Source organism: Trametes versicolor (genome assembly GCF_000271585.1).
Source record: "Trametes versicolor FP-101664 SS1 unplaced genomic scaffold TRAVEscaffold_5, whole genome shotgun sequence".
NCBI classification, from domain to species: domain Eukaryota; kingdom Fungi; phylum Basidiomycota; class Agaricomycetes; order Polyporales; family Polyporaceae; genus Trametes; species Trametes versicolor.
Window position 1 is genome coordinate 1,426,218 of NW_007360325.1, and position 26,276 is coordinate 1,452,493.

At 58.4% G+C, this 26,276-nt stretch overlaps 9 protein-coding genes across 9 annotated transcripts; 5 read left to right on the forward strand and 4 right to left on the reverse strand.

The window, feature by feature from the left end:
- Positions 1 to 3,839: 3,839 nt before the first annotated feature.
- Positions 3,840 to 5,409, forward strand: TRAVEDRAFT_147499 (uncharacterized protein). The gene is made up of 7 exons (XM_008039624.1): positions 3,840 to 3,900; positions 3,999 to 4,221; positions 4,272 to 4,345; positions 4,399 to 4,720; positions 4,779 to 4,826; positions 4,880 to 5,072; positions 5,126 to 5,409. Exons 2-7 carry the CDS (start codon positions 4,049 to 4,051, stop codon positions 5,237 to 5,239), a joined length of 924 nt encoding a protein of 307 aa, XP_008037815.1. The 5' UTR covers positions 3,840 to 3,900; positions 3,999 to 4,048; the 3' UTR covers positions 5,240 to 5,409.
- Positions 5,410 to 5,671: 262 nt separating this feature from the next.
- Positions 5,672 to 6,488, forward strand: TRAVEDRAFT_166889 (HSP20-like chaperone). Its single transcript, XM_008039625.1, has 2 exons — positions 5,672 to 6,112; positions 6,173 to 6,488. The coding sequence occupies exons 1-2, from the start codon at positions 5,737 to 5,739 to the stop codon at positions 6,379 to 6,381; spliced, it is 585 nt and encodes a 194-aa protein (XP_008037816.1). The 5' UTR covers positions 5,672 to 5,736; the 3' UTR covers positions 6,382 to 6,488.
- Positions 6,489 to 6,607: 119 nt separating this feature from the next.
- On the reverse strand, positions 6,608 to 8,047 carry TRAVEDRAFT_36873 (uncharacterized protein; the record flags this gene model as incomplete). Its single annotated transcript, XM_008039104.1, has 6 exons — positions 6,608 to 6,792; positions 6,850 to 7,368; positions 7,421 to 7,462; positions 7,513 to 7,597; positions 7,652 to 7,704; positions 7,762 to 8,047. The coding sequence occupies 6 exons, from the start codon at positions 8,045 to 8,047 to the stop codon at positions 6,608 to 6,610; spliced, it is 1,170 nt and encodes a 389-aa protein (XP_008037295.1).
- Positions 8,048 to 8,348: 301 nt separating this feature from the next.
- TRAVEDRAFT_122419 (Clavaminate synthase-like protein) lies at positions 8,349 to 9,889 on the forward strand (the record flags this gene model as incomplete). Its single annotated transcript, XM_008039626.1, has 8 exons — positions 8,349 to 8,619; positions 8,678 to 8,879; positions 8,935 to 9,023; positions 9,075 to 9,126; positions 9,187 to 9,204; positions 9,259 to 9,434; positions 9,494 to 9,566; positions 9,682 to 9,889. The coding sequence occupies 8 exons, from the start codon at positions 8,349 to 8,351 to the stop codon at positions 9,887 to 9,889; spliced, it is 1,089 nt and encodes a 362-aa protein (XP_008037817.1).
- A 229-nt stretch (positions 9,890 to 10,118) lies between these two features.
- Positions 10,119 to 11,760, reverse strand: TRAVEDRAFT_64507 (nucleic acid-binding protein). Its single transcript, XM_008039627.1, has 7 exons — positions 11,537 to 11,760; positions 11,395 to 11,490; positions 10,886 to 11,339; positions 10,796 to 10,833; positions 10,640 to 10,741; positions 10,531 to 10,587; positions 10,119 to 10,475 (listed from the first exon to the last, which is right to left on the reverse strand). Exons 1-7 carry the CDS (start codon positions 11,708 to 11,710, stop codon positions 10,194 to 10,196), a joined length of 1,203 nt encoding a protein of 400 aa, XP_008037818.1. The 5' UTR covers positions 11,711 to 11,760; the 3' UTR covers positions 10,119 to 10,193.
- Positions 11,761 to 11,954: 194 nt separating this feature from the next.
- On the forward strand, positions 11,955 to 12,740 carry TRAVEDRAFT_71542 (ribosomal protein L6). Its single transcript, XM_008039628.1, has 2 exons — positions 11,955 to 12,569; positions 12,622 to 12,740. The coding sequence occupies exons 1-2, from the start codon at positions 11,973 to 11,975 to the stop codon at positions 12,673 to 12,675; spliced, it is 651 nt and encodes a 216-aa protein (XP_008037819.1). The 5' UTR covers positions 11,955 to 11,972; the 3' UTR covers positions 12,676 to 12,740.
- Positions 12,741 to 13,286: 546 nt separating this feature from the next.
- TRAVEDRAFT_64509 (uncharacterized protein) lies at positions 13,287 to 15,745 on the forward strand (the record flags this gene model as incomplete). The annotated part of the gene is made up of 20 exons (XM_008039629.1): positions 13,287 to 13,369; positions 13,456 to 13,534; positions 13,599 to 13,711; positions 13,769 to 13,778; positions 13,844 to 13,861; positions 13,923 to 13,965; positions 14,086 to 14,120; positions 14,179 to 14,203; positions 14,265 to 14,276; positions 14,341 to 14,356; positions 14,414 to 14,459; positions 14,521 to 14,618; positions 14,695 to 14,754; positions 14,806 to 14,833; positions 14,888 to 14,945; positions 15,006 to 15,030; positions 15,087 to 15,180; positions 15,250 to 15,282; positions 15,354 to 15,582; positions 15,651 to 15,745. The coding sequence occupies 20 exons, from the start codon at positions 13,287 to 13,289 to the stop codon at positions 15,683 to 15,685; spliced, it is 1,140 nt and encodes a 379-aa protein (XP_008037820.1). The 3' UTR covers positions 15,686 to 15,745.
- Positions 15,746 to 19,921: 4,176 nt separating this feature from the next.
- Positions 19,922 to 21,804, reverse strand: TRAVEDRAFT_19885 (glycoside hydrolase; the record flags this gene model as incomplete). The annotated part of the gene is made up of 7 exons (XM_008038973.1): positions 19,922 to 20,188; positions 20,273 to 20,427; positions 20,491 to 20,707; positions 20,736 to 20,981; positions 21,043 to 21,334; positions 21,397 to 21,453; positions 21,527 to 21,804. The coding sequence occupies 7 exons, from the start codon at positions 21,802 to 21,804 to the stop codon at positions 19,922 to 19,924; spliced, it is 1,512 nt and encodes a 503-aa protein (XP_008037164.1).
- Positions 21,805 to 23,371: 1,567 nt separating this feature from the next.
- TRAVEDRAFT_19886 (uncharacterized protein) lies at positions 23,372 to 24,634 on the reverse strand (the record flags this gene model as incomplete). Its single annotated transcript, XM_008038974.1, has 1 exon — positions 23,372 to 24,634. The coding sequence occupies one exon, from the start codon at positions 24,632 to 24,634 to the stop codon at positions 23,372 to 23,374; it is 1,263 nt and encodes a 420-aa protein (XP_008037165.1).
- Between the last annotated feature and the right edge of the window lie 1,642 nt (positions 24,635 to 26,276).

Below are 26,276 nucleotides of genomic sequence, written 5' to 3' on the forward strand. Positions count from 1 at the left end.
ACGTTCACGGAGGGCGCATCGAGCATTCGGGTTGCAAAGAGCTCACCAAAGGGCTCCAGGAGGACGAGTGAGCGTAGGCGCAAGAGAGTCGCGCGGGAGGGGGACGTACCAACACCGCACATGGCAGGCCCATTGGCGTTCGTTTCACGAGCAGGTGGACCGGCATTACGGCGATGCGTGCGAGCCTTCCGTGTCAGTCATGCACGGCATGTGGGGTGCGTCGCAACCTTGGGAGAGGCCTGGTTTCATCACGTTTGTCGCACCGTCGTGCATGCGCGCAGTGGGCCTCGGTCCAGCCATTGAGCGCATACGCGGGCGGCGATGCGACGTCTCTCCGGGGTGCTGGGAAGGAGGGTCGGCGGAGGATGGACGAGTCAGAGGGCGTCCTGGCACCCTCGCCTCTGTTGGGGATGGCCGTGCATCGCGGTAGCAAAGCGAGGCGTGGAGCGAGTACTTTACGAGCAGGACGCGACATTTGGGGTTGGTACGAGCACGTAGAATGCGACGTCTGTGATGTGTGCGCCATGAGACCGTGCCCGAACACGGGAGCATCGATGGAGAATACACAAATGCACCTTGCATTCCCTGCTTGCGCAGACGTACAGCACCCCAATGGCACAGACGACGGCCAGGACGCTGTGTACGAGCCTGCACGCAGGTCCTCGCACTCCGGGACGAGTCCCCAGAGGAGGGGTACGAGGGGAGGGGTGCGATGTTTCGTCGGATCCGCGGGGTTCGCCTCACCGCGCGGACATGTCGGCCGCGGTCCGTCGCCCGTCTCCACCAGAGATGCCTGTCTATTGCACATTCAACGACGGCGTGCACGACGTGCGCGCGCAGAGCCCACAGAGAACGGGGGGATCCGATTCCCAGCCTGCACGGCGCGATACAGAGTTCATGGCCAGGCGGCGGGAGGCGGCGGGCGTGAAACGGCACTTTGGACGCGTCAGAAACACAGCCAGAACGAGGCGACGACGATGCGAACGCACCGTGGCCGCGCCCCAACTCGAAGCCACGTCTCGGGCTGCAGCGAGATGGTTCGGCGCGCGTGGGGAGTGTGCCCTGTGTGGTCCCAGACATGGTACCCGGGCACGGGAGCATGGGCGGAGCGGGTTAGTACGCACCTCGCGAGCTGGACGGCAGCGGGCCCCTCTGGGACTCGGACGTGCGCGCCCAGTCCCCCGCGACACGCCGGTATCTGCATCCTGAGCGTCGCGGGCCACGCACGTCTGCACACGCGGTGTGCACACGCCGAATCCGCGCCCAGACCGCGAAACCCATGGGCGCGGCCGGATACCCTGCGTAGTGCAGCGCGGTGTGCGCCGGCGCGCTCGAGACGCGTCACGCTCGCAGCTGCGACAGCCAGCACAGGGACAGCGCGGGCGGGGCCTGGTCAAATGGCCGAGGGCGGGACACCCACTCGGACGCACTCTCGTCCCCGAGCGTCGTGGCGGCGTGCTCGCGATCCTACGCCTCCACTCGTGGGGCAGCGTCCACGGGCATGTGGACGGGCCACGCAGGCCCACAGCTGCGACGCAGGGACACGTCAGGACCGCCGCTCGGGCGCACCAGCCGCACGCACGCACGCACCTCGTTCGCAGACGCACCTCGCTCCGCGGCGCCGTTCGGGCTGCGGGCTGCGTGCTGCATCGCGCACGCACCCGCCCCTGGGCGACCAAGTGCACGCCGAGCAGGCATCCTCGCGCCGCCGGCCGTGGTCCTAGTCCGTGTGCGCAGCGGAGCGAGGGGGCGTCCCGGGCGCGGTCGACGGGGCGCACGCGTGGCTCAGCGGGTGCTGCCGTGTGGTGTCGGTGCCACGCCGTCTGCGTGCACACGTCCCGGGGCCGTCCTCGGGCATGCGCACAAGGCGGACATCGTTCCCGAAGGCGGGCGGCGGGTGGCGGGCGGCGGGCGCGGCGAGTGGCGTCGGCACTTCCGTGGTGCTCCTCGGCGAGTAGAGCTCCGAGTCGAGGTGGACGCGGGACGTATACCGCCGTCCACGCGTCCTACACAAGGCAGGATACGTCGCGGTCAGCATTCGATGCACGGCGGATGGCAGAGGATGCAGCCCGCACACGAGGGACGGCGAAATCGAGTATATTGCGTCGGCGTACGGTGCTACCCATCAGTACAGAACCCGTCCTCGTCGTGCTCACGGGCGGCGGACGTCGTGGCCCGACGATCCGAGCTCGGGCTCGCGGGAGCGACGACCAGGAGCGCTGCAGCCCTCGACTATGACACTCGAGACGAGTCGGACGGGTGGAGGAGGCGGACGCAGGGCGTGAGTCTGACGTCGACGACCGTGGAGTTCCCTGCCGAGCTGGACCGCCCCCGCGTTGTCCTCGACGGACCGCACCCCGCGCTCGATGCGGTGATGCGCCCCACGTCCGGTCATGCCAACGCCGTGCGAGCATGGAGACGGACACTTGGCCCGGGTCTGGGCACACGCTCCCGCGGCCCTGGGCCTGAGAGCGCACCCACAGGACCGTCAACAGTCGCTGACGCGGGCAGGCCGCGGGCGGCGGACACACCGTGGTCCGCGCCCGTTGCACTCCGTCGCACCGGGCGGACGTGTGGGGCGCAACGGTAAGCGACGCGGTTGTGTGGGCGCGCTAATAGCAGGCGGGTACACAGATCGGAGATCGTGCTGCGGCGGTGCTCTGTGTGCGGTACAGGCACGATCGTGCACAGGGCCCGTCCGCGAACAGGAAATGACGAATGCGATTTCGAATTCGAATTCGCCAGTGGGCGGGGTTGCCAGGGAGGGGAGGGCCGAAACGGGGGAGGGTGTACGTACTTGTTTCCGTGTGATGGCGCACGCTCTGGGCGCGCGTGGGCGTGCAGAGGCTCGGGCGGTAGTGTTGGAGACCCGCTGGGGCCGCGAAGAGGAGGTGCCGGGTGTGCTGAGACGGGGACCTGCCCGAAAGCGAGGGCGTATAAGAAGGGGCAGGGAGATGGAGAAGAGAGGACAGAGACGAGCAATGTGCTCGCCCGTGCTCGCTCCCTGTCCCCTCCTTATCCTCTCCCTGTCTCCTACGTATTCGCCTTCGCATTCGCCGCCCGCCGTCGACGCTGGATGTCGGCTCGGCCTGATGACGAGGCAGTAGGGTGAGTATGTGCACAGCAGGTAAGCATGAGGGCGCACTTACCGTCTATGACGGTGCTGACGTTTGAATTCGCAGCTCGCGGACAGGGCGCTGGTGGTGGGGCCGTACTGGGTACGTCTGTGGTGCATGGCGATGGAGTTTGCCGCTAACGAGATAGTTTCGCAGTGCTGGCGGGGAATCCAGATGCGTAGTACGGGCCGGGAGGGAGACTGCGTAGGGACTAGCGATGTACCAGTAGGCTAGACGATATGTGAGATGACGTTGAGCCGTATTCGCGTGATCTGCGGATGATGAGGGACGGGGATTTCTGCGCACGTTCGGAGGAGAGGAAGCACATACGAGATGTGATGGGGGCCGCAGACGAACGCGATCGCCACTGCTGTGCTGGGCGGCGTCGACGACGGCAGGTAGACGCGAGGAGGGCAGATGCGCGGGCGGGCGGCAGGGTGGGTGAACAAGGAGAGGAGGAGCGTGGCGCGGCCTGCAAAGACGGTCGAGAGGAGTGGGCGAGGAGCGATCGAGGGAGTGCAGCAGGGACAGAGCTGCAGTCAACACAGGCGAGCAGTGAACACAGTCGAGCAGCAGACGGCCAGGAGTGACGTCACTCTTGGCGCTCAGGCTGCAGATCGTAGTCGCGGAACCGGCGTGTCGGATCGAATGCCACAATCGTGCTTCACCACAACGGGCATACATTGTCGCCGCCCCCTCTACTCCCAGACCACACCCAATATTCCGCTGCGACCAGACACGGCCAGCAGACGTGGCGTCTCCAAGCGCCCCGCGTCCTCCGAAGGTGACCGTGCCTCCCCGTGCCTGGCTCGCACCGCGACTGCGGAAACGGTGTCTGCGCGGCCCGTGACGAAATAGCGTGCTGACGACGTTGCGTTGCAGAGCTCGAGTGCTGGCAGCAGGCGTCCGCCTCGCTCGACAAGCTGTCCGAGATGCTCTCCGAGCACGAGCGCGACGACACCATCAACCGGGTGCACCGGCTGCTCTCCGGCTGGCCCACGGATGACACGCTGCCCTCGGAGGGCATCGAACACGTCAGGAGTCTGTACAAAAAACTGAACTCGAGCCTCAACGAGGTCAAAGTCACCGCCGAGAAGGACGCAGAGTGGGCGGCATTTCTCCTCGGCCTTTAGCCGGTAGCTAATACTCGCATAGGGCGGTAGACGATGTCCTCGAACGGCTCTCGGTCCTGATTGCGCTGCGCAAGGCGTCGGAAGCGATACCGCCCGGTAATTTGCGTAGCCACTCGTGCTCGAGCGGCGTATTGACCTCCCGAGTACAGAAAAGCGCAACAAACGACCTAGAGGGCCGTCGCCATCTGCCCCCACAGTGCCTCCTCCGCCGCCTCCTAATCCGCCAGCGCGGTCCATGTCGATCACCCTCCCGCCGCGCGGCTCTGTTGGGCCGCAGTCGACAATACCGTTCTCGCGCGAGCCCAAAGCGCGAAGAGAGGCGCTGGCGAAACAGCTTCCATTGCAGGAGGGGCGGAAAGTCGCTTTCCACCCGCCGACAAATACGAGCAAAGCGGACAGCACCGCGAGCGGCAAGGACGAGGAGTGGATACTCGCGGTCGTCACAAAGTGCATCAACCAGGACAAGAACCGGTAAGCGTCTCACGTCCGTGAGAAGGGATGTATTCACGGCTGACCTGCGCCATCGCAGGTATGAGGTGCAGGATCCTGAGCCTCTCGAGGACGGCACCCCCGGACAGTCAGTATTCGTGCCATATCACGTCTCCTTCCCATCTAACGTGGAGCACCCAGGCGGTACAACACGACGTTGCGCGCAATCATTCCTCTTCCAGACGCGAACGCACCACCAGACAGCGCGATGCATCTAAACGCGTACCCCGAGTTCCCCGCAGGCTCCACCGTCATGGCGCTCTATCCAGATACGAGCTGCTTCTATCGGGCGGAGGTGATAGGGAGCCCGCGGGACCTCAATGCGCAGGGACGGGTGAGTGTCCGCGCGCCATCTCCCACCCAGATCCTCGCGCTCATGATGTCCAGGGCGGGGTGGCGAAACAGGCCGTCCCGTTCTACAAGCTCAAGTTCGAGGACGACGACGACCAGGAGCACATGGTGCAGGCGCACTCCGTGGTCGAGTGGCCGGGACGGGACTGATATGCTGATATGGACATTTGAGTTTTGGATTCGGTGCGCCGGGGTTCTCTCCCCGGATCGTCGCTGTGTTTCTGTCCGCGTATGTATCTATGTCTGTAGTATTAGTGTACGCCTCCACATATTCTAGCTGTCGCCGCCCTATTTACACAAGCTTTATGAACAGTTCTAATGACAGCCTGCGATTGCGGGACCTGCGTCAAAATCCGAGACGGCTGGTAGACAGCCCGGAAATGGAAAGCGCTACACGTGGCCAGCGCTTCTACTAGGTTCGACATCTCGCTCTGTCTGGATCATGCATGACACAACCCATGAGCTCAAACCGGAGCACACACGGGAGCTCAGGAAAATTCTAGACAGCTTGAGCCCCCCAAACCCATCGCGTATATATACCGCGCCGTGCATGCCCCGCGGCCATCATCAACAACGTCAAATCCCTCCAAACTAACACCTCTCGCTGCATCACACTCCTCCCTCAACTCAGCATAACACAACCTACCATGTCTCTCGCACGCCAATTCTTCCGCGAGATGCGCCCCCTCTTCCGCATGCTCGAGGAGCCCCTCGGGCGGCCGCCCGCGTACATGAGCGGGTTCCCCGGGCCCCGCGCGCTCTTCGACGACCCCTTCTTCCACTCGCCCGCGAGCCTGCGGCCGGCGGTCGACGTCTCTGAGCAGGGCAACAACTACATCGTCGAGGCGGAGCTGCCTGGGGTCAAGAAGGAGAACGTGAACGTGCGCATTGGGGATGGCGGGCGGACGCTCACCATCGAGGGCAAGGTATTCAGCCGATCGGGTGAGCCGGAGCAGCAGCCTGCCGACGCGTCATCTTCGTCCGCGGCTGGGACTTCAGGTGTAACTGAGGGCGCTTCAGAAGGTAAGTGCAGGATGCCTTACGTGTCAAGTGGGGTCTTGCATGCTAACGCGTCGATTGTAGGCACTCAAGCACTGACGACGAAGGGGCCCGAGTCGAATGCACTCTCGACAGAACGGGTGTTCTCCGGGACCTCGACCTTCACGCGCACCGTGGTGCTGCCTCGGCCTGTAGACAGCAGCAAGGTGACAGCAAAACTTTCGGACGGCGTGCTCACTGTGACCGTCCCAAAGGCGGAAGACGTGGGCAGCGTACAAGTGAACGTCAAGTAAACGAGCACTCAAAAGGAAACTGGGGGCGATGTCTGTGTATGATACGGGTGCAACATCATTGTACATTATCTGCAGGAGTTTGTAATCATGAAGTCTATTCAGTTCGATTCAATATGTGAGCGAAGAGGCGACGAACCTGGTACAAATACTATACTCTGTGAACGAAATGGAGATCCAACTAGGACAAGCAGGTGGATATAAAGCAGCAGACAGACGACAAGGAAGATCATCGAGGCTGAGGCGGTGGAGGGCGTTGGGAGTAGATCGTTCGCCCAGGGTTGTCCGCCATGCTCGTCCTTCCGTTAAACGAGAGACGCCCAGTATCTTCCAGGTAGCCACTCGCAGGTCCAGTGAACTGTGCTGGAGACAACCGGTCAAGTAGCACCGTCGATCCAGGCGAGATGTTCGCATCTAGGGGTGAACTTCAGCCGCCATACTTAGTCGCAAGAGTAACTGAATATCACTTACCCTGGTGCAAGCCAGCGCTACTCGCACTGTGCCCATTCGCGACTGGGGAGGCCCCGTTGGGATGTGCTACGTGACCACTCGCCTCCTCTGCTTCCCGTGCCCGTGCCGACAGGTTCCTGATTCGCGCGCTGCTCGCCCTGGTGCTCGTGGTGCTCGTGGGAGTCCCCTCCGAGTGCCCACCATTAACCCTGCGCCACCGGCCGTTGCTGTCGCGATACCTCTGCCGTCCAGACGCGCCCGCGGCGCTTGTGCTTGTGTTAGCCGAGGGCCCCGCAGCGCTAGCGCTGCCGTTCATCTTTGGTTTCGCTCCTCCGTTTGTCTCCGCCGGGAGAGACTGCCGCACCTTCGGTTTTGGTTTCGTCATGCTGAGACTGTTGGAGGTACTGGGGACATTGGGCATGAAGGGAGGAGAGGAGGGCGCGGCGGCGGAAATTGCGGGGTCGTCTTCTAGCAGTTCGCGCTCTTTTGCAGCGCGCAGCGCCATTGCTTGAACAATGGAGATGGGCTTGGGGATTGTGTCTCGAAGGGCGTCAGCGAACTGGCATGTCAGAACATGAGGAGAGATAGGCACCTTCCAGGAACTTGAACTTGGATTGTTCTTGCGTGATGTTCGCTGCATTCGGGTGAGCATTTGTGAAACGGATCACTAATGTGCATACTGACCCATGTCTCGATATTGTACGTGTTGGCGAGTTTCGGTGATGGTTTTCTGGTAGCCTGCTTCTGCTAGCTTTTTGACAAACTCTTCCTGCGAGCGCGTATGTATGTGAGTATGCATGAAGTTATCCGCAATAATACTCACGGTTGCGATGGACAGCATGAACACGGCTTCCTTAGACATATGCTGGCCAGCGCCTGATATCAGTTCGCATTAGCGGCAAATTATAGCGGTGACGACACAGGTGCACATGCCTTCTGCCTGCAGTATGTTGTCCAGTTTGTCTTGTGGTAGGAGCGTGTGTCCGGGAACGCGAACGCCAAGTTTCCTCCGGCCTTTCATGGCGGACGCGCTCTCGTACTCCTCCACCTCGGGTTCCATCTCCTCTCCCTCGTCTTCTTCCTCTACCTCTTCTTCATCATCCAGGCCAGAGTCCAGCTGGTCGATCTCTTCCTCCTCGCCTTCCGAGTCGAAGCCGTCCGCGGTGCCCGCTAGTGAATGGCGGCCGTCTGCCGAGATGCTCGTGAATGATTGAGCCATCTTGGGTGAGTGAGTGCAGAGCGAAAGGAGAGTCCTGAGGACGTATCCAGGAGAACTGGAAAGGCACAATTGGGCGGGAGAAACGTGTGCAGTACGAAAGAAGCCCGCACGCGTCAAGATGCGAGTCCCCGCGCTGAGAGTAATGGGCGCCTCCGAATCTAATCTTATCTCTTCCCCACAGTCCCGTCCATCTAGACCCTGACCCGGCATGCCGCATTCTTATCTTGTCCCAGCATGAGCTAATTGGGACATCCCGGCTGGTACGCAGTTGTTCGCGATGGCGTTCAGACCTACACTCACCATGGGATCTAGTACTCTAGATGCTCCGAAGCTTGCTTCCCTACCAATCATCAGCGTAGAGCCGCTTCTGCTCCCCAACGGCCACGGACGGCTCTCCACCACCGCTGCGATCCATGCGGCATGTTCGGAGTACGGGTTCTTCTACCTCGACATATCCTCCTATGTGAACCCATCGGAGCCGGAGGAGCTTGCGGAACTCGCCCGCGAGTTCTTTTCGCGACCTCAGGAAGAGAAAGATCAGATATCCATAACGAAGGAGGATAACGCGCGAGGTGCGTCTACTATACATCGCTCAATCCAGGATGGCACTGAACGGTCGAATGATCACAGGCTACCAGAAGTTGAACGAGAACGTCACGAACGGCAAAGCAGACAATCATGAGGGCATAGATTGGTACCGCCCAGTGGAAAACCCCGACAAGAGCAAGCCGCTCTGGGGCGAGAACCAATGGCCCGACATTCCCGGCTTCAAGGAGAAGTACGAGCGCTGGGTCGAGAAGATGAAGAACTTGGGGTTGATTGTCATGGAAGCGTATGTGGCAGCACGATCACCGTGACCGCCTCTTACCGCGGATTGTCCGGAGCAGGATGGCCACTGGACTAGGTATGACACCGGAAGAGTGGGCCGAGCTTCGCACCAAGGTCGACGACAGCTTCTGGGTAATGCGGGCAATTGGTGCGTCATAAATGCTCTCAACCTCTACTGTACCTGACATCTGCTGCTTAGGATACCCTCCGCTACCTGGTGATCACGATGGAATCTCGTGCGGAGCACACAGGTGCAATCATCTCAGATATTAGCAGATATGCGGCGGCTGACCACCATTCTCACTCGTAAGAGATTACGGGTGCCTAACGTGAGTACGCCCACATTTTCCCTCGCCGCATCACCTATAAAATTGCGCATCTAGGTTCCTGTACGCGGACCCGACGCCAGGCGCACTGCAAGTCTTCCTCGCCCAACCTGGGTTCCTCGTGGAGAAGAAGGGAGGCTTCAAGTCGGTCCCTGAACAAGAAGTTGAGGAGGGCGGCCAGTGGATTAACGCCGACCCCATCCCGGGTTGTGTCGTCTGCAACATCGGTGAAAGTGAGCCGCATAGACTCTGCAATATCAAACGGCGCAAACACACTAATGTTCATCGACAGTGTGGGAGGTTTGGACCAATGGCCTGTACCAGAGCACGCTGCACCGTGTCGTCCACAGAGGCTCCAGCTACCGGTACGTTCATCTTCACATGATATACTCAAACATGCTGACCGTCCAACGTGCAGTGTCTCGTGAGTCTACGCTGCTCACCTTACCGTAAATACTGCTGAGCCTGGCGACTCCGCAGTATTCCATTCTTCTTTGAGCCCAACTTCGACGCGCTCATCTCGCCGCTGCCTGCCGCGCTCCGTTTGCGAGAAGAAGACCGGGCGGTGCGAGGCGTCCACGGTGGCGCCCCGCGCAAGACGTACCAGCCGGTAGTATACGGCGACTTCCTGCTCCGCAAGGTCGGCAGCAACTTTGTCACTGGCAAGGGGCGGTACGATGAGAACTAGTCGGACGAGGTGGCGGAAACGATTGAGCAGAAAGGACTGGCGACTGAATTGATAGGCGTATACCATGCTAGCCAGGCAGGAGGCCTTTTGGATTTAGCATATATGCTGCCATGTACTGTTGGCAAATGTGCACGATATGAAGTATACTCACACCGTTATATTACCCTCTATGCGTCCTGGTAAAGAGCGGGCACAACGTCACCAAGCACACCTTAGCACATCCTGTAGGAGCAGCAAAGCTTTCTATAGCACAAAAATACAAGCCCACGGGCCGATCACTACCTATCCACATTCGTTCCCCCACTCACGACAACGACGCGCCAACGAAGCGCGGCGCGACGCACACGCCGTCCTTCGTGCGGATACGGTGCACAGACTTCGTCGCGGGGTCGACCCACGCCGCCTCGCGCGTGTCGAGCGTCGTGAACCCGGGCTGCACCGTCTCGAAAATCTTCTTCTTCGGGTTGAGCTGGGAGAGCGGCTCGCCGCCCTCGAAGCCCTCGAAGAAGATGCGCTCGCCGACTTTGGAGCCGGCGGGCGGCTGTACGAGCTCGATGCCTGCGTCTTTGCCATCTTTGTGTGTTGCCTAATTGTGGATAAATTGGTGGGGGGAAGAGAGTGAGGAAGAAACGGGGGCATACGCAGAGAACCATGGCGAAGGACTTGACGCCGCGCATGTTGGCAGGCTTCAGGTTGCACTGCGCACGGTGGGTGAGACAGTGCAGGATTTCGAGATGATGGTGGACTTACGACACCGACGAGGTACTTGTCGCGCATGTCCTCTATTGGGATGTAGTTCACGAGACCAGAGACGACTGTTCGCGGGCCAGTCTCCTCGCCAAAGTCGATTTGCTGTGGCTGCATGTGAGCTACCTGTGAGATTAGAGAGACATGGAATGGACGCACCTCAACGTAGAGACCGTCGGCATCAGGGTGCTTCTTAACTGAGGTCTCGCTTTCAGATCACAGGCCAGGCAGTGTGTGCGAAGTACTTACTGTCGACGATGTGCCCTACGCGGAGGTCAATCATGGATGGCGAGGGCTCGCCCGCATCCTCCGCAGGCTTCTTCTCGGCAGCCTTGGGCTCCTTGACCTTTTTCTCTTTCTTCTGCGTCTTGAGCTCCTTGGCACCCTCTTGAGGCTGCTCAGCCGCCTTCTCGCCCTGCTCGGTCTTCGCCTTCTTCTCCGCCTTCGCCGCTGCCTTCTCGGCCTTCACCGGTGCGGCGGGGGTCTCTGCCTCGGTGGCGGGGGCCGCCTTCGCCTTTTCCTTCTTTTTGGGAGCCTCAGCCTTGCGCTCCTGATGCGGCGCGTTCTCGAGATTGAACGCTACAATGGAGAAGGCAGGCGCTAGAGGCTCGGCAGCTTTGCGAATTGAAGCGCGATGCTGGACGTGGTCAAAGTACCGCGTGATGGCGGGTTGCGAGTAGTATTGTGCGGGTTGGAGTTGGGACTACATGACATGCGTTAGCGGATGCACAGATGTCACTTTTGGTAAAGATGCTCACGAGTACTGGGTGCAGTGCGCCATAGAGTGCGGCGTCCGCGGCGGTGAAGTAATTGCTCACGAGATAGGTGCGGGGAACGAGGGACGCTTCGAGGTCCTGCTGCCGTCAAGCGAGGTCGTTGCGCGAGGGTCGCGATGCTCACCTTGAGGCTCTCGGGCTTTGCAACATCGCCTTGAGCAACCTTGTCGATCCACTCCGCGACCTCGGCCTTGTCCTTCTCGGACTTGCCGAAATCCTCGCTGCCGTCCTGAGCGGCGCCAGCGACGAGATCCCGGAGCGGCGAGGGGAGTTTTGCGAGAGCAGCGGCGGCGGACATGTTCCTGGAGAGCGTAAGATGGAATCGATTGGCAGCAGAGGCGAATCTCGAGGCTGGACGGAGCTCCCTTGCCAGGCCCCGAGTCAGGAATAATGCCATTTTCCGGAATAAGGAGGCTTCACGTGCACGCGTCGTATACCGCGTCGTGTGACCGCTCCGTCACGCCGCCAGCGCGTCACCGTCACAGCGCGCCTGGCAAGAATTTGGGCAAGCGCGCGCTGCTCGTCGTCCACACCGTCAACTCCGACGACCAGCAGCGAGGATGATCGTCCGGTGGCAGGCTGAGGCCCGCCATGCCCTGCGCTCATTCCACTCCTCGGCGCCGGCACGCGCCGGCATCATCTCCAACATTGGCAAGAAGCCCATCGTCTACCCCACCATCGTCTCCCTCGAGCCCACGTCCACCGCTGTCGCGGTGAAGGGCCCTCTCGGCGTAACTTCCGTTCCCCTCATGCCTTACATGCGCATATCCGAAATTGCTCCCAACACTCTTTCCGTCGCGGTGGAGAACCCGAAGGAGCGCAAGCAACGGTCCATGTGGGGCCTCACGCGGACGCTCATCCAGAACGCCATCGTCGGTATGACCGAGGGCTTCACGACACCCGTCTACCTCGTCGGTGTCGGTTACCGTGCCGCATTGGAAGAAGACCCGCGGGGCAAGGGCGAGGGCCGCAGCGGCCAGCGACTCAACATGAAGCTGGGCTTCTCGCACTCGGTCTTCGTGTCCGTCCCGGACCACATCAAGATTGAGGTGCCGCAGCCGACGAAGATTGTGCTCAGCTGCACCGACAAGCACCAGCTTGGGCTCTTTGCTGCGCAAATACGGAGGTGGAGGCCGCCAGAGCCGTACAAGGGCAAGGTATGTGTTGTCATTCGACTACAGCAGACTTGTCGACTCATGACATGAACAGGGTATCATTGTGGGCAACGAGAGAATCAGGATGAAGACTGTGAAAAAGAAGTAGTCCTGTCGTCGTCCGTCCGCTATCATATATCGTCCATAATACGGGGAAACGGGTTCTCGCTCGCGTCTGTCATGACCTTGTGCAGCAAGCCGTCGCGCGGGAATCAAGCATATTACGCTAGCGGACAACGCTGATATGCGGTAGGTGTTTTGACTTCCTGCGATATGAACCTTCCATGTTTCGCATAAAGACCGAAGAATCTTTGCCTATCTCGCGGCGGCCCGCTCAAACGACACGCACCCGAGGTACGAACACTTTGCATCTTCACGTACTCACAGCCGACATGTGCTTACCTACAAGCGTGTAATGTATAGCACGCGAACGTTCGCGTGAAACGACGTTAGAGGCACCACCGTGACCCTGTGAGAAGAGTACGCTTCGTGCTCATAGCGTATGAACGATTCACCCGCACGGTCCACAGAAGTCGGCTCAATGCCTCCTGATTGCTTGGAAGTACCGTACTCAGACTACCGCCGCCGACCACCTGGTCTTCCAGTCCTCTCTGTGTGCATATAACGACAAGACTGTTCGACCATGTGGGAGGCCCCGCCCATCTCTCCTTCCCGCCCCCCTCCTCCAGCCCTCCCCGCCCATCCGCCCGCCCGTTCACGATGTGGTGGCCGACCGCCTCAGACAATGTATCCCAGGACAACACTGTCGGCGTATGGGTCCTCAGTACGGTCTTCGCAGCCATGTATGTCCCCAGTCATGCCCGCGTGCCTCATATCTCATTTCTTCACGTGTCTTTCTTCCTGTCATACGCTGGTCTCCCCCGGGAAGGTTCTACGGCCTCACGTTTATGCAGAATCTGCAATACTTCGATCGCTTCCGTCGGGACAGCATGGCAATGAAGCTCCTCGTACGCCTTTCTTCTGCTTTGTGTTGGACTTCACAGGTATGCAACGAGGGCATGACTGTTGTAGATCGTGGTGCTATGGCTCTTCGACACGACCACGATGGCCCTTTCGATGCAAGCGGTGTACATGTTTGCTGTCGCGCGCCGCAACCTCCCGTTCGCGGCAATCGAGGTCCCAGGGTGAGTCGTAGTGAAGGATCCGTAGTCTGGTATCCATTGACGCATGACAACCTGCAGGAGCGTTGAGGTTCGTCGTAATCATGGATTGCAGAACGGTCTGGTCTAATTCTGATACATGTTCGCCGACGTCAGGCAGAAACTGCGTTCTCCGTAAGTAGACAGTCCATCCACCCCCACCGGAGAGCTGAATTTCTAATGGTGTATATGTTAGTACGCAGTGGTGTTCATCGTTCAGATGTCGGTCTCCATCTTCCGTTCGTTGTCATACCAGTTCTGACTTGAAGGACATCTCAGATTCTTTGTTGCTCGAATATGGTGTCGTGAGTTGTTGATCTGCCTGTAACGACGGGTTACTCCTAACGGTCAATGTTCAGTGGGAAGACAATACTGGTACCTCCCGGTGTCCATTGTGAGTCATGCCTAGTGGTAACCCGACACTATCGTGTAACCGACTGATGCATTTGTAGGGAGTTATTGCGGTCATTGCTCTCGGTAGGTTTGAAAGGTCACCAGGGCATAGATTCTCATGGCTAACCATGTTGTCTGTATCCAGTCACCGGCCTTGGTAAGCGGTACAGCACTCACCGCTTCAACTGGTGGTTACTGACCTGTCAATTCTATCTTATCAGCCGCGGCAGCACAAGCGTAAGTCTCAGCTCGACTTCCAAAAAATCCGAAAATCAACCCGTATATGTTATACAGCTCGGCCTTCGGGGTCGCGAACCCCTTACATCCGGCTTCCATCGATGTAAGACTACAATCCTCCTACCCTGTGACATTCAAACCCGTTGATTATCATACTGCTATAGGGACTGTTTGCAGCCGCTGCGAGTCTCCAAATAGTCACAGATGTTATGATCAACGCCGCTCTCTATTGGCTTTGCTCGAAATGCAAGCATGAGCCAATGTTCGTTGCTTTCCGCCAGTCCGGTTGATTTTACTTTCCGCCACCGAACTAACATTCTATTCGCCCGTGGGTTTAGTAGCAGGGGTACCATTCGCGATGCATGTGTGAACCTTATTAACAGAGGGGTGTTATCCACGTACGTGCCGGCACTCGTTAACCTAACAAACACTTACCGGTACCCCGGTAGTCTGCTACAGTTTCTCACCACAATCACGGTCAGTTAGAACTGGTTCACTGGGCTGTGCAAGGCAAAAACTGATCCCGCACAGTACTTTGCCTCGCGTCCCAAAATGGTCTGGGTATCTTTCCACATGGCGAGCAGCAAAGGCGAGTTGCACTACTTCGTTCCGAGACTCAACCACTCATTATCATCTTGACGGATCACAGTACATGCTATGTCCATGCTGTCCACGTATGCTGTCCAAACCTCATTCGATGAACCCTGGCGTGCTAATAAATCATTTTCAGCCTGAACAGCCGCGACATCGTAGACGGTCTGGCGCGTGATGTTGAGGTTGCAGACGCCCAACTCAGGTACCGGATTGAGCTTGAGTTGAAAGCTGTACGCCCCCGCGTTCTATCCTTACCCGTTGTGGTATGCTCAATATTCCGACGAACCCCGTTATCTTAGTGCAACCTCCCCGAGCGCCCGCCGATGATTCCTGTACGTCCCCGCTCTTTCTACTCTATAGCTTGACAGTAACTTATGTCTTTCTGTTCACTAATGTCGTGCAGAGCATACACCAGCTGCGCAGCCAAAGTTCGTGGTTCGCAAACGCGCACACGCACAACGCCCCGAAGAGCTCCGAGTGCGACACCGACGACGCGAAGTCCACCGCAGGCATGACGACCATCTCTGGCAGCGACCTCGGTACCGTCCGTGCTCCTGCATCGGCAACTACTTCTGTCTCGGCGCTCTCGCGGGGCCCGAGCGTGCACGCGCGGTCGACTACCGCTGTGGAAGGTATGTCTGGCTTTCATTGCTCCTGGCTAGTACTAGGCAAGTTTTGGCTGATCCGGGCCGATTTATGGACTCCGTCACTGCAGGGACCAGCACCCCCGTATGATCTTTCACGCGAGTGAATCGCTCCTCACAGTGCCATATCCGCATACCTCTTGGCTCTTTGAACTTTCCCTGTGCCCCCACGCACTCTTCTTCACGGACCATTACGGGACCCTCACGTATCACATCACGTTCAACGACTCCGATATTCGCTACTCCCCCGACTGTACTCTTTTGCCTTTTGTCTTCGTTGGTTGTGTTCAAAGTCTGGCCTTTGGTCCCCTAGTCCTCGCTTGCGATCATGATGTTATACAACTAGTGATACACACAATTGCCCAGCTTCCTCTTCATCAAGAACAGGAACATATCAACAAGTTACCATGGCCGAGTACTGCGATCGGCGCCGTCGCATGTCTGCGGCTGATATATGGGACATCTACGCTGTGGGCACTGCCGCAGCGGGGGGCGCAGCTGCAGCGGCACCGGTAGGAGCGGTGGATGCGGGAGGTACAGCAGCAGCTGTAGATGCAGGCGGTGCTGCAGCCGGGTCGGTCGACGCGGGAGGCGCAGCGACATCCGTGGATGCGGGAGGTACTGTGGTGTTCGTTGGCGCTGGGGCAACGCCAGTGTCTGTTGGTACCGGGGCAGCGGTGTCCGTCGACACAGGAGCAGTGGTCTCCGTCGGCACAGGAGCAGCGGTATCAGTGGGGGCAGGGACCGCAGTATCAGTGGGGGCGGGAGCGGCGGTGTCTGTAGGGGCGGGGGCGGCAGTCTCCGTGGGTGCAGTATCCGTAGGGGCAGGGGCAGCAGACGTCGCTGGGGGCGCAGCCCCGCCAGTGGCGGCCGCGGCCGCGACGAAGATGTTGAGGTTGAACGCGGTCGGTGTCGGGTTGAACGTGTATCCGTCCGGCTTGAGATCGATGACCGTCGTGTTGTCGCGCGTGAGCGTGCCTTGCATGAACCCATTCGGCGTGAGCGTCATGTTGAACTTGTTCACTCCGGGCTGGACGTCGAACGACTGCGACGCGGTGTCGCCTGTTGCGAGCGTGAGGCTGCCTGGGGCTGTTGCGAGCACGACTGCCCAGAGCTGGTCTTGTGTCTACGGCGCAAGCGTGTCAGCGGACTTCGTAGATCGTTGAGACCATAAAAAGTTGACGTCAGACACTGACCAGCTCGAAGTTGAGGGGAGGCCCGAGGCTGTCTGCCGGCTTCGCGCCCTTGGGATGGGGGCGGGCCCACATTACGAGCTGGTCCGCCGTGATCGGGGGCTCTGTGCCGGTCTTGTACCATGTCGCGAAGTGGTTGGTGATCTCAAGGAAACCTAGGACGTGTCAGCATTCATATCCCTTAGAGCGGGATAGGACGAGCTTACCTTGGTGGTCGAATCCTGTAGTCCACGCCTCGGAACCCGCAGGAAGGTTGCCCTCGATCGGGCCAAGGTAGTGCGACTCGCCAAAGTCGTTCCAGGTAACCAGCTCGACGAGGTCGACCTTGTCGCGGTTCTGGATCACGTTCTGCCACCGGGTCACGTACAAGTGGTCGTCGCAGTCGAAGATGAACTGTAAATAAACGTCACTACCTCAGCATCAGACAGCGCGAATATATTGCTCAAGTTCTTACGTTCTTGGAGTCAAAGTGGGTGAAGAACCAAGGTGCGACGGCGGTCATGTACGTGTGGGCGCTGTTGGCGACCAAGCCCAACTGAGTGATGTGCTCGTCGTCGACGGTGAAGCTTCCGATATCGTTGGCGATGGCCCCTTGCTGCGCTGAACTGAATTGATCGAAGTTGAGGGTGCCTCCTCCGAGGAGTCCGGGGGCCGCCGCGGTGGTCAAATCAAGGGGCCAACCTCCATTGAACTGAAAGGCCGGATTCAATCTCGTGGCACTAGCAATGTGGGGGAAATGTACCACATACGTTAAAGTCGCCATCCAGAACGTTGCTGAAGTTCTGGAACTTCTGGATATCGATGAAGAACGACGGCACAAAGTGGATCTTGCCCGCAAGGTCCGGGTGCTGCGTAAACTGGTTCTCCCAGCCAGTGAAGACGTCCTGCTCGCCAAAGAAGCACGATTCACCCGCAAAGGTGGAGACCATTGCCTTTCCGTCGATTTGTAGCTGAGCAGGCTCGCCGAGGAAAGTGCTAGTGACATTGCGGAGGAACTCGGCAGTTGAGGTCAGGTTGCAACTGAACCCTTCCGCAGCGTTAATGGCCCTAACAAGGTCGATATATATCAGCAGTCGGTTGGTAAGGTCAGAGCGGCAGCGGCGTACCCCATATCCAAAGATAAGAAGAGCTTGAAATTGGGGTTCACAGCCGCGGCTGCCTGGTAACTAAGGATATGTGAGCTGGCAAGACGGATGATGGGCAGGTGACATAACGTACGCCAGGCCGACTTGGTCAAATGTGAATGGGTCAGCCCCGATGTTCAAGGCGAACCCATCAATTCCCTTCGAGGCGGCGAGAGTAACATCCTTTTTCCAGGTGTCGAGGGTGAAGTCTCCTAGAGCACCACCTCCCGTGAGCCCGACGATGTGATGGGCAACTACGAGCTTCTGGGCGCCCGAATCCTGTCGCCTGTTCAATGCCAGAGGATATGCCGCGACGGCGGTGGCGAGAGCCGCGATCGCTCCGAGTCTTCTGAATGAATAAGAATAGGCCATGGTCGAATGTATTCCTAGTTCCTGCTAGGGAATTGAAGAGACGATCCGGCGTCGAGGAAGCTGGGCAGCAAAAATGCAAAGAAAGATCTGACGTTCAACGTCGAAGTCTGTGAGTGTGGGGGACGGGCTTTGAGACCGATGAGCTTGAGTAGACCACGCATGTCTAGGACTCTTATATGCAACTACCCCTCGTATCTAAATTTGATGAAACGATAGGTATACTGTGAGTCGGGTGCAGAGAATGGGCGTTCTTCTCGGCGGTGACGATGGATACCAGCTGGTACTGCTGCGGCAGTGTGCGAGGCCACGATGTTGGAGCATGTTGAGCTGAAAATGGTCACGGCGCGTGTATCAGTGCCAGTAACACGTGAATCAATGTGCATGGAAATGTATGACCGCAGCTGCAGGGGTAAATGCGGGAGTTACATCTTCTGGTTTCTCGGTGATCATGGTTCGGGCATAAGGACAATTCGGCGTCAGGAGCGCCCGTGTCATTTGCTGAACCTACACACCTTCCTAATCGGGTGCGGTAAACCCACTCCCGGGGGCGGAGTTTCAAATGGTCTTCACTCTCTCCCAAACATTCAGGCTCGATTGTGGTGGCTACCGCAGATATACTATCGAAAGAAAGCGTTTCTACCTCTCAACGACGCTGGTCGAGCCTAGTAACCCCCGCTGGGGCTGCTGCATCAAACCGTAACGTATGCCTATTTTTCACCCTCCGCAGCTGCCGTCGCCGGTGCCGACGAACTTGGTTGCATCTCCAGGAACTCTAACCGTATAACTTCAAGGGGGTACGCGATACAATCTACACTGATCGAGATAGGTCGGCCTCCCTGTGGTCTCCCCGAGACTCGATCGGAACTCTTCAGTGCCCACCGAACCCTCGCCCAACGGCTCACGATCAAGAGGCTGCGTCAGGTCGCCGACCATCCCAAATTTACCCAGCAACACACTGCTTTTTTTTTGAAAGGTACAATATTGTTGGGCTATTCCGCCATCACGTCCATTTGCCACTCCAGCCCGGCCTCCACCTTGACCCTCCCACAGCGCCCGCACTGCCATTGTGGCCGCTGTATCATCTGCTATGTTCGACGCTGATATAGCCCGAACTTACAGAACTACGGGAGTTCGTTGTATGGCTGAGCTCTATGTATGCACAGTTATCAACGGCTACTATGATAGTCTACGTCCCTTCCAGGATCCGCGATGTCAAGTATCATATCGCTCGCCGTAGTACGTAAGTCCAGTGCAACGCCTAAGGGCAGTTATGCTTCAACCACTGAGATAAAGAGTGCAATGGTGCAAACGCAGCATACATATACGATCACATATTACATCTTTTGTCGAACTCGTTCCTTCAGCTGCGGTCTATCCACTGACGATCAAATTCAGTAACACCTTTCGCAGCGTCATTTACGCAGTACTACTAGAGCGGCGGAACACGCAATATACAACATATGGCACGCAGGTAATGACACCGCCTTGAGCCTCGTACGCGTGATGCGTGGATTGCGATACACACGACAGCAATGACGATACTGATATATCATGAACTATTTACTACGGCGCCATACTGCGAACTATCTGTCCAAGTGACAGAAGCGCAGCGTCATCTGCCCCAATATACTGTGAAACTCACGCAGAGCTCCCGTACGCCACGAACACATTGAAGTTGTACTGGTCAGGGTTCGGGTTGAACGTGTATCCGTCCGGCTTGAGGTCGACGATGACCTCGTTGCCGCGCTTGAGCGTGCCGCGCATGTAGCCCCCAGGGGTGAGCGTCACGTTGACGTAGTTCACCCCGGCCTGGACGGGGTACTGCGCGCTCGTCGTGTCCGACGTCGCGAGTGTGACGGTGCCGGGACTACAGGCGAGCACGACAGCCCAGAGCTGGTCCTGCGCCTGCGCGCACGCACATGCAACAAATGTGGCGTCAGCGCACTGTGATCACGACAGCCCCCGCTGCAGCGAGAATACCGAACGCACCAGCTCGAAGTTGGTCGGCGGGGAAAGCGCGTCGCCGGGCGCATGGGCGTCCTTCGGGTGCGGGCGCGCCCACATGATCAGTTGATCGTGCACGACCGTGGGCTGCTTGCCGGTCTTGAACCACGTCGCGAAGTAACTCGTGATCTCGAGGAAACCTGCCAAGGCGGGCGGCGGAGTTAGTGCATCCGCTGTGCCCGAGCTCGGTGGACAGAACACACCTCGGTGGTCGAACCCGGTTGTCCAGGCGTCAGCGCCTGGGGGGACGTTGCCGTGGATGGGGCCAAGGTAGTGCGACTCGCCAAAGTCGTTCCAGGTGAGCAGCTGCACTATGTCGACCTTGTCGCGGTTCGCAATGACCGTCTCCCAACGCCGGGCGTACAACTGGTCGTCGCAGTCGTATATGAACTGCGCCCCGCTGATGAGTATGTACAACACCTGGAGGACGGCCGGAAGAGGGACTCACGTTTTTGTTATAGGTGTCTGCGCCGAAGTGCGTGAAGAACCAGGGGGCGATCGAGGTCATGTAGGTATGGGCGCTGTTGTCGACGAGAGCGAGCTGCTCGGTGTGCCACTGGTCGATCATGAAGGAGTCGAGGTAGTTCACAACGGTTTGCTGTTGTGCGGCAGTCATATTGTCGGTGCCGGAGTTTCCGCCGATGATCGAATTGGCGGACGCAGTCGTTAAGTCCGTCCTCCACGCGCCGTTGAACTATCTCGCAATTCGGTCAGGTACGGACATAGGCAGCTGGCGTAAATCGGAGAGCGCGTACATTGAAGTCCCCGTCCATGACGTTCTTGAAGTTGTGGAACTGCTGGATGTCGATGAAGAACGAGGGCATGAAGTGAATTTTGCCCGCGAGCTCCGGGTGCTGCGTGAACTGCTTGTTCCAACCCGTGAACACGTCCGTCTCGCCGAACGTGCATGATTCTCCGGCGAACGTGCTGACAAGCGGCTTCCCGTCTACGAGCAGCTGGGCAGCCCTGCCGATGAACCTGTTCGTGAGTTGCCGGATGTAAGCCGCGGTGTCCGCCGAGCTACAGTCCTTGCTGCCGCCTATCGCACTGCACCCAGAAGATTGCCCAGGTCAGTGATATTCTTCTCGCGAAATGCAAGTGTGACTCACTCCATGTCAAGGGACAGGAACAACTTGAACCCTCCGAGCTCCTCCGCGGCCTGATATCTGCAAAGGGCAACTCGGTTCGGTCGTCGGCAGCATAACGGAGCGCTCGCTCGCCTGAGACAACGGCACGTACGCGTGGCCCACTTGGACGTCCGTGTAATCGTCGGGTCCGACGTTGAGCGCGAAACCGTCGATTCCCTTCGCGGACGCGAGCCGGATGTCTTGCTTCCAGGTGTCGAGCGTAAAATCGCCGGCGCCCCCGCCGCCTGTCAGGCCGACAATGTGGTGCGCGACGACAAGCTTTGCCGTGCCGGTGTCCCTCTTCGGAGCAGAGGAGGAACGCGGCACGGTCCGCGCCATGGCAGCGGCAGCGAGGACAATAGACCAGATGGGGTAGGGCGAGCAGCGCATCGAGGGGAGGTGAGCTGGGTGTCTGTCAGTGGTCCGGCGGGGGAGGGCCTGCATATATACTGCTCGAGGACAGCGTCGCGCGTCACAGTGCCCGCGCGGTAGCCATCGAGAAGACTGTCAGGTCTTGAGCCGACGAGGATGGGGCGTTTCTCCATTTTCTCCTCCTGTCAAGGAATGCACGAGGACGCGGCGTAGCCTTATGCACGGCGGGCCGGACTTGGTCGTAGAAATGCAGCGGAGACACAGGAACCTTTTTCAGGAACATGTGGAAGTTCACTTTGTGTCAGGTACACACATGTACATCAACGAGTTTTGCGGAGGAGTGGAGGTGGCGCCAGGAATGAGGAATCGAGAGGCCTGGGTCGGAGCTCGAAGGTGAATTTGAGTTAACAACAAAGATCGCACAGGAGATGCTCACTGGTACTCCGCAGCCTGCTCACTAAGTTGAGACCGCCGTTCTTCAATCGTAGCCTGGAATGCCCCATGTTAGAGTGAGTTTGAAAGATCTTGAACCGGTAATGGGTACGGACCTCCGTAGGGGACACCTGTCGCTTCAACGAGCTCTCGCATACCTTCACCGGGCGAATCTAATGCCGCGTCATCATGATCATAGTTGCATTCCATCGGATGACAGTCTCTCGCAGTTTCATTTCTTGTTTTGACCTTGGAAGATTGGTTTGGAGTAAGTAAAGCCAGGAGAGACCGCTGAGTGCTTGTATGACATGGATGTTCCCACGCTATACACTGAGTCGAGTTGGATCGTTGAGGGAGAGCTGAGCGGGGCTTAGGTAGATCAGCCCGCATTATCTTCCTTTCGCACTCTGCGCACCTATAGCCTTTGTAGCCGTCTGGGGGAATATAAGGTGAAGGCCCGGTACAATCGCGAGGTCGCTTGATGCTATGAGTCATGACCAACACCAACAATCCTAAATTCGAGTTTCGGAGGCACGAAGCGCCGTGTTGTTCGTTGTTCGGAGTATGTTTGATATCTCCACCGGTACCGGGTATCATGACGTTGCAAGGTATACTAGTATCACATCCCACCGGTAGCGGCGTGGAGAGGGTTGAGACCAAGAAGAGTGCGCGGGTGAGTCTGCGGCTTCATGATTGGTCGCCGGCGAGGTCAACTTCAACCATTTAGGGATTGCGAAGACCGTCTGAACAAGATGTTGTTGAGAAACACATGCCGCGCTTTGGATGCAGGCAAGAAACATCCGAACGTTGAGCATCGCCCATGTGGAAGTTCTCACCACCAACGTTGGTAAGTGGCAGGAGGGGATTGAATTCCTACGCAGTTTTGAAGCAATGTGACCGGCATGCGCGTGCTATGCTGAGTTAGAATTGAAGCTACCATGATGCCATAGACGTAGTGCAAGTCCGTGACCGTAGCGATTGGATATGTGTGGTAAACTTGCGGAGGACCGTACAAGCTACACTGCACATCCGAGTCGGGTAAAATGAGCCAAGGCAATCAGTCGCCGAAATAATACTGGTTATGCTGCACAATGTACTCACTGGTAAGTAATCTCTACGATCTGACTAACTTGTGTCCAAAGCATGCGCCAGTCTAAAAATCGTTAAACTCGCGGAATTCAGACCAACGAGGCCACTCATAGCGCGCCCGCGCCGAATGACTGCGCCACCCTCCCTCCGGCTCGCCCGCTCTCCATTTGAACTCCTCGTACCCGGGCTCGTCGGTAATCGCGACGTCCAGCTCATCCACGAGCTCTCTCAGGGCGCGGGCGTCCTCCCGGAAGCGCGCGCTGCAGTCGACACCGAGTCGCGCGAGCGGCAGCCCAGCCGCCTTCCGGGCCTGGAGGATTGTGCGTGCGTCTCGGAGCTCGGCGGCGCCGCAGTCGATGAAGTACAGGGTGTGCAGCGCAGGGCACGCGAGCGCGCCGTCGGGCCCCGCGCGCGCAAGCGACGGAACGCGAGTCGTATCTCGCCTTCTCCGCCGCGTACGGGCGCCCATGTGGCTAAGACGCGGGCTCGGAGTAGGGGCGAAGATGTGGTTGATCGTGGTAAGCGAGCGGAGGCTGTCGAGGATGGTGAAGTCGACGAGGTTGCGTTTGGCGGAGACGGAGAGGTTCGTGACGTGCGCGTACAGAGGGCAGGTATCGAAGGCACGGCGGAAGACGTCCGCGGAGGCTTCGCGGGCACGAACGTAACCGCGCAACGAGACGCCGATTTGAAGGCCTGCGTCTGCGGCAGCGTTGCAGAGGGTGACGTATAGCACCGCGCGGCGAGCCATGAAGCCCATGCCGATACCCTGGCTCCACGACAGCTTCGTCAAGGGTCGGGCGTCCAAGTGTTTTTCGAGCGCTGCGAGGCAGAGCGGGACTTCGTCCAGCGGAGCGTCTTCAAGCTGTAGGCGGACGAGACAGCTGGGGGGCAAGACGAGGTCAGAAAGGAGGCACGGTGTGTCGTGGCCGAGACACAGGACCATTGCCCGCAGATGTGGGAGCCTCGCAGCGCGGCCGTTCGGAGTCCCACCAGGGTGCGGTACGACGCGCGGCGCCCAGATGTGGACGTGCTCGAGCATCGGTGACCCTTGCAGCATAGTCAGCAGCTCAGGCTGCTCGGGAGGGCGCTGCAAGGTGATGAAGAGTTTTTGCAGGTTAGGAAAGTGATCTGTAGGGACGAATGATAGCTCGTGGAGGGAGAGCACGCGGAGCCGAGGCGCGGAGCCGGAGAACAGCGAAGCGGTCGGCGACGTCCAGTCAACGCTCCAAGGATGCAAGACGAGCTCCTCGATGTGGAGGGCCATCTTAGGTAGTGTCGCGAAGACCGCCTTGATCCGCGGGTTTGCCGCGATCCAGTGGTTGTCCATGGTCCGAACGTGGAGTCGTCGTATCCGGTGGGCGTGTTCGGAGAGCACGGGTATGAGTGGTTTGACGTCGCCTTCGCTGTACACGCCGATGAAAGTCGTCCGAGCTCGCTTTATCTGTGAAGAAAGAGACGATCCTTTTTGGGGCCGGAGAACGATATCCGACCACAGTAACGTAGCCGATTGCGCAACGCCTCTCCAATGCCGGCATACACACATAATCTGTGTGTGCAAGACTCGGGAAGACTGATACTGCCCCTCGGGACGGCGAGGATATCCCGGGCTGAATAGGGTGAGTGACGCCATGCTGAAGATGACCGACAGCACTTCAGGTGGGAGACGGTTAATAGGTGCGAGAGAGTTGATGTGGGAGCGCACGAGGGCCGAGGTTTCGAGGAGTACACTATCGAAGGAACGCAACTGTAGCAGTGCGTTACAGAATGTACCTTTGTATAACAAAGCTGTGAAGGAAACGTACAATGTACGTGCTAAGAGACGAGTACGTTGAGCGTGATGCCGGCATTGCTGTTGCAGTAACCAACCGCAGTGACGTACCTCGATACACATCCACTGGTTCTCATGTTAGTGGAAATCATTTGAATGCATCTTGTAGCCTCCTTCAACTGGTCTTCAACAGTAGCTGTAGTTTCCATGTCCACGGAAATGCGCGTAGGCTGTAGCGGAGAGGAGAGAGAGCTGTAGAGCGCTTATCTATAATTACTGCTGCCGTCGATGTTGCGATACTATCCGTTTTGGGAAGGCAAGTAGGTTCACCGGCAGTAGCCGAAAAGATTTGGGGAGTTCTCAGACTTCTCTCGCGCAGGTCCCTCGATACAAAACCCACCCATTTCGTCAAAATAATGTGCGTTTACTATGGGATGCGACTCCCTGATCAGCCAGAGCCCTTATGAGAGCAGTCTACCGTCTCATAAGTAACAAATAATTCATTCACCTCAAACGTACGACATGCGGCTTCCCGTGAACGGACTGGATTAAGATATGTGTACCTTCTGGTACAGGACAAACCAGAATGCGTATCCGATACGGTCGGTCTAGATTGCAACTGTCCCGCGGCCTAGAACCTTTCGGCGTTCAACTATCGGGGAAAATTGGAGCTGTCCAACCCTTGAATTGTTCACAAGCCGGGAATATGGAATCTGGATGTGTACCTAGTACCACTGCTTAAGAGGTGGGACGGATCGCGTTGAGTTCGCGCGGTTGGAAACGACCACGGAAAAGCGGGCCAGAGTGCGCAATGTGATCGCACCAGTTGACAGGACACCATGTGCCACTGTGACGTTGCCGGGCCCCTGCCGTTAAACTCAGCGTTGAAGAACAACTTACGGGGTGTGCCGTGTGCATACCTCCGATAATTTCAACGGCCCGCGGGAGGTGTGTGCAGGTGTTATTGAAATTCCATCAGCAGTGCGGGCCGATAGGATTTGGTGTGGCGTAGCGCTGGTCAGCCGTCTGACGACTCTGTCCGCGAGGCGCATTCTGACGAAGAGAGGCCCGAGGCCCTTGAACACGATCTGCCGACATCCGCGATCTGCAGGGGGCACGGGTTGGAGGCGGTGAGTCATGGTAGAGCGCGCAGAGTCCGCTCAGGCCGGAGGAGAACGATGAGAGTTGCCGTATATGGAGG